This window comes from Oncorhynchus kisutch, linkage group LG8 (genome assembly GCF_002021735.2).
Source record: "Oncorhynchus kisutch isolate 150728-3 linkage group LG8, Okis_V2, whole genome shotgun sequence".
NCBI lineage: Eukaryota > Metazoa > Chordata > Actinopteri > Salmoniformes > Salmonidae > Oncorhynchus > Oncorhynchus kisutch.
In genome coordinates, this window is record NC_034181.2 from 10,028,029 (window position 1) to 10,042,234 (window position 14,206).

Here is a 14,206-nt window from a genome sequence, read left to right on the forward strand (position 1 = left end):
CACGATGAGAACATGTTTGATTCCACGATGAGAACATGTTTGATTCCACGCTGAGAACATGTTTGATTCCACGCTGAGAACATGTTGGATTCCACGATGAGAACATGTTTGATTCAACGCTGATTCCACGATGAGAACATGTTTGATTCCACGATGAGAACATGTTTGATTCCACGATGAGAACATGTTTGATTCCACACTGATTCCACGATGAGAACATGTTTGATTCCACGATGAGAACATGTTTGATTCCACGATGAGAACATGTTTGATTCCACGATGAGAACATGTTTGATTCCACGCTGAGAACATGTTTGATTCCACGCTGAGAACATGTTTGATTCCACGCTGATTCCATGATGAGAACATGTTTGATTCCACGCTGATTCCACGATGAGAACATGTTTGATTCCACGATGAGAACATGTTTGATTCCACGATGAGAACATGTTTGATTCCGCGATGAGAACATGTTTGATTCCACGATGAGACTATGTTTGATTCCACGATGAGAACATGTTTGATTCCACGATGAGAACATGTTTGATTTCACGATGAGAACATGTTTGATTCCACGATGAGAACATGTTTGATTCCACGATGAGAACATGTTTGATTCCACGATGAGAACATGTTTGATTCCACGATGAGAACATGTTTGATTCCACGATGAGAACATGTTTGATTCCACGATGAGAACATGTTTGATTCCACGATGAGAACATGTTTGATTCAACGCTGATTCCACGATGAGAACATGTTTGATTCCACGATGAGAACATGTTTGATTCCACGCTGAGAACATGTTTGATTCCACGCTGAGAACATGTTGGATTCCACGATGAGAACATGTTTGATTCAACGCTGATTCCACGATGAGAACATGTTTGATTCCACGATGAGAACATGTTTGATTCCACGATGAGAACATGTTTGATTCCACACTGATTCCACGATGAGAACATGTTTGATTCCACGATGATTCCACGATGAGAACATGTTTGATTCCACGATGAGAACATGTTTGATTCCACGATGAGAACATGTTTGATTCCACGATGATTCCACGATGAGAACATGTTTGATTCCACGATGATTCCACGATGATTCCACGATGAGAACATGTTTGATTCCACGATGATTCCACGATGAGAACATGTTTGATTCCACGATGATTCCACGATGAGAACATGTTTGATTCCACGCTTTAAAAGCCCTTAGTGCTTCAATCAATAGAGCCTTCAAATGTTTAGTTAAAAAAAAAATAAGACAGAGATTCTCCACTTGGTCAGTGAAAGACTGTTAATTTTATTTGGTGTTGTAAGGTGAAAAGCCACGGCAGATCTCTCTCTCTCTCCCTCTTTCTCTCTCTTTCTCTCTCTCTCTCTCACTCTCTTTCTCTCTCTCTCTCCATTGGTGGATGTATAGTGTGAACTGAGATACAATCAAGCATGTAATAACAAGTAGAAACCTCTGGACAGGGGAGCTGAGACCATAAAGGAGTCTGCTCCAACACAGAAATGACTGACACATATCAACCAATCACACTCCTCCACCCTGAACCACCCTGATCTGGGGTGCTATTCAATCAAAACCGTGCTTCATGTTCTTTCGGGTAAGACAAATAGCACCTTACTCTTGTGAAAGACACAGTGAACATTATGTCAATGTCCAAACATGCTTGAGGAATGTTATCGTCATCTTAACCAGGAAACACGGAAAGCGGTTTTGATTGAATGTCGACCACATCATGGCCATATCTCTGGGAGACATACAGGGCAGGACTGGTCACAGAGGGTGTCGTTGTGGAGGAAGGGACAGAGGGACGGAGGTACAGCCAGTACAGTAGGGACAGAATTAAAGTGTTGGTGTCTCTTGTGCCCTGTTTTCCATAAAAGCTTGAGAGCAGCTGAGTAGTGGGGTCCAGGGGACAAGGACAGGGACATGGGCTGGGACTGGGGCACACCGACGTCCCCAAACCTCATGTTAATCAGAAAGTAAAAGGCACTTCAAAAAATCGTAAAACAAATTCCAGTGTATTATATATTATATTTCTCTCTCTAAATATATATATATCTATCTTACGATTGCGCTCTCTCTCTCTTTCTATATATATATATATATACACATACATATATATAAATATACACACATATACATATATATAGAACGAGAGAGAGAAATAATATATACTGTATGTATACACAGACGCATGATGATATAGGAAGGAATGCCAAGATAGGAGTATAAACACTAGACATAACAATATACAGTAGGTGACCTTTTAAAATAGTTTAGAGGCAGCTGATTATATTGGATAATAGTACAAAGAGAAAAAAGTGAGGAGGAGAAAAAGCCACAGCTTGGAACACTTGTTAAGGTTTAAGGTTCTGGCAGAGTGAGGAGAGGGACTCGTGGCAAGAGGTTTGAGTTGTCTCTGCGGTACAAACTGAAGGAGTTGCATAGGCCAGAAATAACACGGCTCCTGATTAAACATGTCACAACCCTAATAACAGTACAGAACAGTGTAACAAAATAACAGTCTGTAACAACTCAATCAAACAAGCAAATAGAATAGAAATAGGATTATAATAATAATAATAATAATAAAAACTGTGAGGACAGATCCATTTACTAAGTTGAAGCAAAAAAGCGTTTTTAAGAAAAACTTTAAAGCGGGACGGCTTCCAAGTCAGCAGCGGATTGGTGCAGGGTCAGGGGGGCGGAGCCCCAGTGGAATGGTAAGTGTGTTTGTGTGTGCATGTGTGTGTGTGTGCACGCTGAGCTGAGATAGATCGATCAGAGCAGGGCTCAGCAGTGTGTGTGTGTCTGTCTCTGTCAACCAGCCCGGTGTGTTAGAACTATAGGGTGGTAAGAGGTGGTTGGGGGTCCAGGAAAGGAGGGGCACTACAGTTTAGTGTACTAGGATTTGTATAGGGAAGTGTGGTAGGGTGGTAGGATGCATAATAGTGCTACACTTTGGACTCCCGAGAGGCATAGTGGTCTAAGGCACTGCATCGCAGTGCTAGAGGCGTAACTACAGCCCTGGGTTCGATCCCGGGCTGTATCACAACTGGCCGTGATCAGGAGTCCCATAGGGCGGCGCAGAATTGGCCCAGCGTCGTCCGGGTTAGGGGAGGCTTTGGGCTCTAGCGACTCCTTGTTGCGGGCCGGTAGGCCTGCAGGCTGACCTCGGTCGTCAGGTGAACTGTGTTTCCACACATTGGTGCGGCTGGCTTCCGGGTTAAGCAAGAAGGTGTTAAGAAGTGCGGTTTGGCTGGTCATGTTTCAGAGGACGAATGACTCGACCTTCGCCTCCCGAGCCCGTTGGGGAGTTGCAGTGATGAGACAAGACCAAAATTGGGGAGAAAAAGGGGGTAAAATATTTCTGGTTGGTGGTGTAGTCTACAGTTCAGTGTCCTGGAATGTCTGGTTGATGGTGTAGTCTCCAGTTCAGTGTCCTGGTATTTCTGGTTGTAGGGGTGTAGTCTACAGTTCAGTGTCCTGGTATTTCTGGTTGTAGGGGTGTAGTCTACAGTTCAGTGTCCTGGTATTTCTGGTTGTAGGGGTGTAGTCTACAGTTCAGTGTCCTGGAATGTCTGGTTGATGGTGTAGTCTCCAGTTCAGTGTCCTGGTATTTCTGGTTGTAGGGGTGTAGTCTACAATTCAGTGTCCTGAAATTTCTGGTTGTAGGGGTGTATTCTACAGTTCAGTGTCCTGGTATTTCTGGTAGGTGGTTTAGTCTAGAGTTCAGTGTCCTGGTATTTCTGGTTGATGGTGTAGTCTCCAGTTCAGTGTCCTGGTATTTATGGTTGTAGGGGTGTAGTCTACAGTTCAGTGTCCTGGTATTTCTGGTTGATGGTGTAGTCTACAATTCAGTGTCCTGGTACCTGTGGGTGATGGTGTAATCTACAGTTCAGTGTCCTGGTATTTCTGGTTGTAAGGGTGTAGCCTACAATTCAGTGTACTGGTATTTCTGGTTGGTGGTGTAGTCTACAGTTCAGTGTCCTGGTATTTCTGGTTCTAGGGGTGTAGTCTACAGTTCAGTGTCCTGGTACTTCTGGTTGATCGTGTAATCTACAGTTCAGTGTCCTGGTATTTCTGGTTGGTGGTGTAGTCTACAGTTCAGTGTCCTGGTGTTTCTGGTTGTAGGGGTGTAGTCTACAGTTCAGTGTCCTGGTACTTCTGGTTGATCGTGTAATCTACAGTTCAGTGTCCTGGTATTTCTGGTTGGTGGTGTAGTCTACAGTTCAGTGTCCTGGTATTTCTGTCTGTAGGGGTGTAGTCTACAGTTCAGTGTCCTGGTATTTCTGTCTGTAGGGGTGTAGTCTACAGTTCAGTGTCCTGGTATTTCTGGCTGTAGGGGTGTAGTCTACAGTTCAGTGTCCTGGTATTTCTGGCTGTAGGGGTGTAGTCTACAGTTCAGTGTCCTGGTATTTCTGGTTGTAGGGGTGTAGTCTACAGTTCAGTGTCCTGGTATTTCTGGTTGTAGGGGTGTAGTCTACAGTTCAGTGTCCTGGTATTTCTGGTTGTAGGGGTGTAGTCTACAGTTCAGTGTCCTGGTATTTCTGGTTGTAGTCCACAGTTCAATGTCCTGGTATTTCTGGTTGTAGTCTACAGTTCAGTGTCCTGGTATTTCTGGTTGTTGACCTGGTAGTAGCCTCTCTTGGTGTGTTCAGCCAGTTGGCGTCGGTACCCTTCCTCCTCATCGCTGAGGTAGAACCCACGACTCTCAGAGTACGGTAGCTTGGAGGGAGGGGTCTGGGGCTCAGGATGCGAGCTGGAACTGAACCCACAACAGACGACCAGACAGACAGACAGACAGACAGACAGACAGACAGACAGACAGACAGACAGACATGACAGACAGACAGACAGACAGACAGACAGACAGACAGACAGACAGACAGACAGACAGACAGACAGACACAGACAGACAGACAGACAGACAGACAGACAGACAGACACAGACACAGACAGACAGACAGACAGACAGACAGACAGACAGACAGACAGACAGACAGACAGACAGACAGACAGACAGACAGACACAGACAGACAGACAGACAGACAGACAGACAGACAGACAGACAGACAGACAGACAGACAGACAGACAGACAGACAGACAGACAGACAGACAGACAGACAGACAGACAGACAGACAGACAGACAGACAGACAGACAGACAGACAGACAGACAGACAGACAGACAGACAGACAGACAGACAGACAGACAGACAGACAGACAGACAGACAGACAGACAGACAGACAGACAGACAGACAGACAGACAGACAGACAGACAGACAGACAGACAGACAGACAGACAGACAGACAGACAGACAGACAGACAGACAGACAGACAGACAGACAGACAGACAGACAGACAGACAGACAGACAGACAGACAGACAGACAGACAGACAGACAGACAGACAGACAGACAGACAGACAGACAGACAGACAGACAGACAGACAGACAGACAGACAGACAGACAGACAGACAGACAGACAGACAGACAGACAGACAGACAGACAGACAGACAGACAGACAGACAGACAGACAGACAGACAGACAGACAGACAGACAGACAGACAGACAGACAGACAGACAGACAGACAGACAGACAGACAGACAGACAGACAGACAGACAGACAGACAGACAGACAGACAGACAGACAGACAGACAGACAGACAGACAGACAGACAGACAGACAGACAGACAGACAGACAGACAGACAGACAGACAGACAGACAGACAGACAGACAGACAGGTTACTATACAGCTGAAGGTGTATATCCTTCCAAACACACTCACAATAGAATTCAGTAAAAAGCCACACATGTAGATGAATATCGAGTAACACCAGCAGGTAGACAGCAGTAGCCCATCACAACACTCACAGGCTAAAAACACTCCCATGTTGTGCTCCTACCCTATAGGCTGAGGCCGGCTGTGGTCCAGTTTCTGGGTCTTCAGGGGGACAGCATAGATATCTGGGTGCTTCTGAGCTATCTCCAACTGGTGGGAGGAGACAAAGCGATATGAAATATGATGCTGTGATGGCAACACATAGACTAGCAGACACACCCACCCACCAACCCCCTCACCCCGTCCCCTCTCCCTCACCCTGGCGTTCTGTGCCTCCTGCAGCTCCAGCATCCTCTGAGCGCGTGCAAAGTGGTCCATCTTCTCGAAGGCCTTGACCTTCCCCAGGAATGACCTGAGGCTGGGGTCCTCAGGGTTCTCCTCTGGTTCCTCCGGGCCCATAGGGGCCACTGTGACTGGGGCTGTGCTGCTGGTGGTGTCCTGGATATTATAGGAGGGTTTGAGGGTGACGGGGGGCTGCAGTGCCAGGGGCTTGGCCTTGCCGAAGGAGTTGAGGGAGCGAGGGAGAGGAGGGGGGTCGTTGCTGGCAGGGCTGGAGGAGTGGGAGTCGTAGCCACGGCTGGGGGGTGGGTCGTACGCCCCTACTACCCCCCTGGGAGGGACTGCCTCATCCCTGAACAACAGCTTTACCTTGAGGGGAAAGGAAGGGAGAGGTGGAGAGAGGGGAGGGGGGCCAGCATAGAATTAGAATGAATCAAATCATTTTGATTTGATTCAATTAAATCATTCTATTTCTATGGGGACCAGACAGAGTTAGTTCCATACGCACAACTCAAACCTTTGTGTAGGTGAATAGTAGATTTCAGACAAGAAACATTTAAATGTTCCTTCCTTTAGTCTTCCACCCTCACTATGTCAACAGGAAAAAAAACTCATTGTATCGTCTCCGAGCAATGGTGAATACCACATTTTGACAAAGAGGACAGCGACTAAACCACGGACATTCTATTTCTCTACTACATGCTCAAGAGTTCAGAACACAGGTAGAGTAATCTATAAGATCTGCTCAATGGACTGTGATGTTTCAGCCTCTGAGGCCCTTTCAGTTCTATCACCACAGGGAGTTCTGGGAGTCACTTCCTGCTAAATTAGGTATCAGCGTTGAAGCTGCCGTTGGAGGAACCCGAGCCACGGCGGGCGTGATTTCTCCAGATCAGATCATTCTTCAGAGGGAAGGGGAGTCTGCTCCTTCTCGTTGAGTTCAAGAGCTAAGTGGGGTGTCAGTAAATTGCCAAAAATGGAACAAGTAGAATATAAGAGCACTGGGGCTAAACACAGACTAGCCTGACTGACCAATGACATGGAGCATGAGTGGAGAGAGGCATGAAATATGTAATGATAGTTCCACAAATAATTTATGCCAGAGTTCAGCACAGAGTCTACTGTGTGTGTGTGTGTGTGTGTCTCACCTTGGGGGGGTCAGGTACAAACACATGCGTTGGGCTGGCACTGCTGAGCACCTCCCTGCTGCCCACCCTCCTGATGCCACCACGGATATCTGGACTGCACCTGCGCAGTATCTGACCACACACACACACACACACACACACACACACACACACACACACACACAAATAATTGAAGATACTTGCACAGCCAAAGAAAATCATACCGTTAACAATCCTTGTGAAATGTAAATTCTGCCAGTGTTTCCAGTTTGTTTCTAACTACTAAAGTACTGTACTAGAGAGAAACTGGCCACAGGCCTTTGGGTCCACTATTATCATAGTGCTGACTAGCCTCTATTTAATAAACAAATGTTTTGCTAAATTAAATTGGACACATTGGGTTCCTGAAACAACCCAAATAAATGCTAACCAGATGGTATTGATTCTGGTCACGAAGGCATAGACTGGACTCGAGACAGATTTCATAGGTGTAATGACTGTTTTTCACCTGTAGAGGGAAGGAGAGATTCTTACAGCTCTCCATAGACTAGCGGCTGTGAGGTTAGGACATCACAGTCTTCTCTGAAGTGGTTTGCATCTGAGTGTGTGTGTGTGTGTGTGTGTGTGTGTGTGTGTGTGTGTGTGTGTGTGTGTGTGTGTGTGTGTGTGTGTGTGTATGTGTGTGAGTGTGTGTGTGAGTGTGTGTGTGTGAGTGTGTGTGTGAGTGTGTGTGTGAATGTGTGTATGTGTGTGTGTGTATGTGTGTGTGTGTGTGTGTCTAACCTCCTCTGCCAGTACGGGCTCAGAAGAGCGGCTGATAGCCGACACCGGCAGTTGATTGGCCGGTTCATTGTCCAGCTCGTTATCCGTATAAGCCCCGCCCTCGTCCGCCGTGTCATCGTAGTCACTGGCCAGTCGGCTGTCCATGCTCAGGTAGTCGGCCGACATGGCTGACAGGTAGGACATGCGGTCGTCATGGAGATCAAGGTCCGTCCCCGTGCCGTCCAGCTAAAAGAGACACATGATGGATCTTGGTGTACAGACAGGAAGCAGAAACACAAAGAAAACACAAAGAAAGAAAGAAGAACCGAGCTGTAGAGCACCAGAAGGATTCACAGAGAGTATGCTCACAACACAGGACAACACAGGAAATATAGAGGGAACAACTTATGACTATCTGACAGGGGATAGAAAAGGAAGTTATCACTATCTTAAAGGGGATAGAAAAGGAAGTTATCACTATTTAAAGGGAATAGAAAAGGAAGTTATCACTATTTAAAGGGAATAGAAAAGGAAGTTATCACTATCTTACAGGGGATAGAAAAGGAAGTTACCACTATCTTAAAGGGAATAGAAAAGGAAGTTATCACTATCTTAAAGGGAATAGAAAAGGAAGTTATCACTATCTTAAAGGGGATAGAAAAGGAAGTTATCACTATCTTACAGGGGATAGAAAAGGAAGTTATCACTATCTTACAGGGGATAGAAAAGGAAGTTATCACTATCTTAAAGGGATAGAAAAGGAAGTTACCACTATCTAAAAGGGAATAGAAAAGGAAGTTATCACTATCTTAAAGGGGATAGAACAGGAAGTTATCACTATCTGACAGGGGATAGAAAATGAAGTTATCACTATCTGACAGGGGATAGAAAATGAAGTTATCACTATCTTAAAGGGGATAGAAAATTAAGTTATCACTATCTTAAAGGGAATAGAAAAGGAAGTTATCACTATCTTAAAGGGGATAGAAAAGGAAGTTATCACTATCTTAAAGGGGATAGAAAAGGAAGTTATCACTATCTTAAAGGGGATAGAAAAGGAAGGTATCACTATCTGACAGGGGATAGAAAAGGCTTAGGTATAGTAGTAGTATCAAATGAAAGGGTTAAGATGGACAAGTACACAAATGTTCACAGAAATCGTAGAGCATTGAAGTATACAATAAGACTATTCTACTGAACATGATTGATCATGTGGATGACGGGGGATTAGAATAGAGGACCAAAATAGTACACATGATGTATAGAAGAGGAAAGGAGTAGAGTATAGTAGACTATAGTGTATAGTTCAGTAGAGTATAGTAGACTATAGTGTATAGTTCAGTAGAGTATAGTAGACTATAGTGTATAGTTCAGTAGAGTATAGTAGACTATAGTGTATAGTTCAGTAGAGTAGAGTAGACTATAGTGTATAGTTCAGTAGAGTATAGTAGACTATAGTGTATAGTTCAGTAGAGTATAGTAGACTATAGTGTATAGTTCAGTAGAGTATAGTAGACTATAGTGTATAGTTCAGTAGAGTAGAGTAGACTATAGTGTATAGTTCAGTAGAGTATAGTAGACTATAGTGTATAGTTCAGCAGAGTATAGTAGACTATAGTGTATAGTTCAGTAGAGTATAGTAGACTATAGTGTATAGTTCAGTAGAGTATAGTAGACTATAGTGTATAGTTCAGTAGAGTATAGTAGACTATAGTGTATAGTTCAGTAGAGTATAGTATACTATAGTATATAGTTCAGTAGAGTATAGTATACTATAGTGTATAGTTCAGTAGAGTATAGTATACTATAGTGTATAGTTTCAGTAGAGTATAGTATACTATAGTGTATAGTTCAGTAGAGTATAGTAGACTACAGTGTATAGTTCAGTAAGTATAGTAGACTATAGTGTATAGTTCAGTAGAGTATAGTAGACTATAGTGTATTAGTTCAGTAGAGTATAGTAGACTATAGTGTATAGTTCAGTAGAGTATAGTAGACTATAGTGTATAGTTCAGTAGAGTATAGTAGACTATAGTGTATAGTTCAGTAGAGTATTGTAGACTATAGTGTATAGTTCAGTAGAGTATAGTAGACTATAGTGTATAGTTCAGTAGAGTATAGTATACTATAGTGTATAGTTCAGTAGAGTATAGTAGACTTCAGTGTATAGTTCAGTAGAGTATAGTAGACTATAGTGTATAGTTCAGTAGAGTATAGTAGACTATAGTGTATAGTTCAGTAGACTATAGTGTATAGTTCAGTAGAGTAGAGTAGACTATAGTGTATAGTTCAGTAGAGTAGAGTAGACTATAGTGTATAGTTCAGTAAAGTATAGTAGACTATAGTGTATAGTTCAGTAGAGTATAGTAGACTAGTGTATAGTTCAGTAGAGTATAGTAGACTATAGTGTATAGTTCAGTAGAGTATAGTAGACTATAGTGTATAGTTCAGTAGAGTATAGTAGACTATAGTGTATAGTTCAGTAGAGTATAGTATAACTATAGTATATAGTTCATAGAGTATAGTTACTATAGTGTATAGTTTCAGTAGAGTATAGTGACTACAGTGTATAGTTCAGTAGCGTATAGTAGACTATAGTGTATAGTTCATGTAGAGTAGTAGTAGACTATAGTGTATAGTTCAGTAGAGTATAGTTAGACTAGATTGTATAGTTCAGTAGAGTATAGTAGACTATAGTGATAGTTCAGTAGAGTATTGTAGACTATAGTGTATAGTTCAGTAGAGTATAGTAGACTATAAGTGTATAGTTCAGTAGAGTATAGTATACTATAGTGTATAGTTCCGTAGAGTATAGTAGACTTCAGTGTATAGTTCAGTAGAGTATAGTAGACTATAGTGTATAGTTCAGTAGAGTATAGTAGACTATAGTGTATAGTTCAGTAGACTATAGTGTATAGTTCAGTAGAGTAGAGTAGACTATAGTGTATAGTTCAGTAGAGTATAGTAGACTATAGTGTATAGTTCAGTAGAGTAGAGTAGACTATAGTGTATAGTTCAGTAGAGTAGAGTATAATATAGTGTATAGTTCAGTAGAGTAGAGTAGACTATAGTGTATAGTTCAGTAGAGTAGAGTAGAGTAGACTATAGTGTATAGTTCAGTAGAGTATAGTATACTATAGTGTATAGTTCAGTAGAGTAGAGTATACTATAGTGTATAGTTCAGTAGAGTAGAGTAGACTATAGTGTATAGTTCAGTAGAGTAGAGTAGACTATAGTGTATAGTTCAGTAGAGTAGAGTATACTATAGTGTATAGTTCAGTAGAGTAGAGTAGACTATAGTGTATAGTTCAGTAGAGTATAGTAGACTATAGTGTATAGTTCAGTAGAGTAGAGTAGACTAGTGTATAGTTCAGTAGAGTAGAGTAGACTATAGTGTATAGTTCAGTAGAGTATAGTAGACTTCAGCGTATAGTTCAGTAGAGTAGAGTAGACTATAGTGTATAGTTCAGTAGAGTATAGTAGACTATAGTGTATAGTTCAGTAGAGTATAGTAGACTATAGTGTATAGTTCAGTAGAGTATAGTAGACTTCAGCGTATAGTTCAGTAGAGTATAGTAGACTTCAGTGTATAGTTCAGTAGAGTATAGTAGACTATAGTGTATAGTTCAGTAGAGTATAGTAGACTTCAGCGTATAGTTCAGTAGAGTATAGTAGACTACAGAGTATAGTTCAGTAGAGTATAGCAGACTTCAGCGTATAGTTCAGTAGAGTATAGTAGACTATAGTGTATAGTTCAGTAGAGTATAGTAGACTATAGTGTATAGTTCAGTAGAGTATAGTAGACTATAGTGTATAGTTCAGTAGAGTAGAGTAGACTATAGTGTATAGTTCAGTAGAGTATAGTAGACTTCAGCGTATAGTTCAGTAGAGTATAGTAGACTTCAGCATATAGTTCAGTAGAGTATAGTAGACTTCAGTGTATAGTTCAGTAGAGTATAGTAGACTTCAGCGTATAGTTCAGTAGAGTATAGTAGACTTCAGCGTATAGTTCAGTAGAGTATAGTAGACTATAGTGTATAGTACAGTAGAGTATAGTAGACTTCAGCGTATAGTTCAGTAGAGTATAGTACACTATAGTGTATAGTTTAGCATAGTATAGTAGAATATAGTGTATAGTTTAGTATAGTAAACTATAGTGTATGGTTTAGCATAGTATATCATATAGTATAGTAGACCAGAGTGTATAATATAGTATAGTAGACTAGAGTGTATAGTATAGTATAGTAGACTAGAGTGTATAGTATAATAGACTACAGTGTGTAGAGTATAGTAAACTGTATCAGAGGTTGTGGTATAGCTAATCCCCAGCGTCCTACTGTATCAGAGGTTGTCGTATAGCTAATCCCCAGAGTCATACTGTATCAGAGGTTGTGGTATAGGCTAATCCCCAGAGTCATACTGTATCAGAGGTTGTGGTATAACTAATCCCCAGAGTCAAACTGTATCAGAGGTTATGGTATAGCTAATCCCCAGAGTCATACTGTATCAGAGGTTGTGGTATAGCTAATCCCCAGAGTCATACTGTATCAGAGGTTGTGGTATAGCTAATCTCCAGATTCATACTGTATCAGAGGTTGTGGTATAGCTAATCCCAGAGTCATACTGTATCAGAGGTTGTGGTATAGCTAATCCCCAGAGTCATACTGTATCAGAGGTTGTGGTATAGCTAATCCCCAGAGTCATACTGTATCAGAGGTTATGGTATAGCTAATCCCCAGAGTCATACTGTATCAGAGGTTATGGTATAGCTAATCCCCAGAGTCATACTGTATCAGAGGTTGTGGTATAGCTAATCCCCAGTCATACTGTATCAGAGGTTATGGTATAGCTAATCCCCAGTCATACTGTATCAGAGGTTATGGTATAGCTAATCCCCAGAGTCATACTGTATCAGAGGTTGTGGTATAGCTAATCCCAGAGTCATACTGTACCAGAGGTTGTGGTATAGCTAATCCCCAGAGTCATATATTAAGAAATAAATGACTCTGGCTAAACCTAAATCAGACTTGCCTGTGCTAATGTTCTTCACAGATGAAGTAAAATGCCACAATGACACTTTGCTCGTGATGCGCGCCCCTCAAATGATACCTATGTAACAACAGCCTGAGAACACTGGACTTTAGAAATCCCACACAGATGGAACCATGTGACATTCAATGTGTTATCTGACTGCCACAGGTGCTCCCTGTCAAAATACCATGACCATTCCAGAGGACACGCCGGTTGGGAACCACTGCAGTATGGTTTAGTTCAGTATAGTATAGTACAGTATAGTATAGTACAATATAGTATAGTACAATATAGTATAGTACAATATAGTATAGTACAGTATAGTATAGTTCAGTATAGTTCAGTACAGCATAGTTCAGTATAGCACAGTATAGTACAGTACAGTACAGTTCAGTATAGTACAGTATAGTATAGTGTAGTATAGTATAGTTCAGTACATTACAGTATAGTACAGTATAGTGTAGCTCAGTATAGTTCAGTATAGTATAGATCAGTATAGTACAGTATAGTATAGATCAGTATAGTACAGTATAGTATAGTTCGGTATAGTTCAGTATAGCACAGTATAGTACAGTATAGTCCAGTATAGTACAGTATAGTACAGTATAGTACAGTATAGTTTAGTATAGTTCAGTATAGTACAGTATAGTACAGTATATGTACCCCTGGTATAGTATGTAGTTATGGGACCATGGTGAGTGTGTTTACCTTCCCTCAGACACCCAGACAGCCTGAGTCTGCTGCTCTCTGATCGAGTCCTTGACACTGCCGTACCACGCATCGTTGACCGAGTTCAACTCAATAGTAGCTGTAGGGAGAGGAGGGGGGGGGGATCAGAGGAGAGGGGGTGGGAAGCAGAGAGGGGGAGAGGCGGTGGGAAGGAGAGAGGAGAAGAGGAGGAGGGATGAAGGGAGAGAGGGGGGGAAGACAGATTGAGCAATAGAAACCAGGGAGATAGAGGAAAGGAGAGAGATATAAAGAGAGTGGGGGCGAGAAAGGGAGGGGGGAGAGAGAGGATAGAGGGAGAAAGAGAGATAATAGCAGGATGGATGAGAAGAGAACATGGAGAGGTTGAGGGGAGAGGGGGAGAGGAGGAGAAGGGAGAGAGAGAGAGGAGGAGAAGGAGAGGGGGGAG

At 42.3% G+C, this 14,206-nt stretch overlaps 1 protein-coding gene across 1 annotated transcript in view; it reads right to left on the reverse strand.

Annotated features, from left to right (window-relative positions):
* Nucleotides 1-1,281: 1,281 nt before the first annotated feature.
* The window catches only part of LOC109894960 (tight junction protein ZO-2), a 185,609-nt gene continuing 172,684 nt past the window's right edge, over nucleotides 1,282-14,206 (reverse strand). The window contains exons 17-23 of the mRNA XM_031829493.1: nucleotides 13,780-13,879; nucleotides 8,367-8,370; nucleotides 8,062-8,286; nucleotides 7,300-7,410; nucleotides 6,131-6,520; nucleotides 5,937-6,022; nucleotides 1,282-4,786 (exon numbers count right to left, since the gene is read on the reverse strand). Coding sequence (XP_031685353.1) covers nucleotides 4,615-4,786; nucleotides 5,937-6,022; nucleotides 6,131-6,520; nucleotides 7,300-7,410; nucleotides 8,062-8,286; nucleotides 8,367-8,370; nucleotides 13,780-13,879 — 1,088 coding nt within the window. The 3' untranslated portion in view covers nucleotides 1,282-4,614. The remainder of the gene's footprint in view (nucleotides 4,787-5,936; nucleotides 6,023-6,130; nucleotides 6,521-7,299; nucleotides 7,411-8,061; nucleotides 8,287-8,366; nucleotides 8,371-13,779; nucleotides 13,880-14,206) is intronic.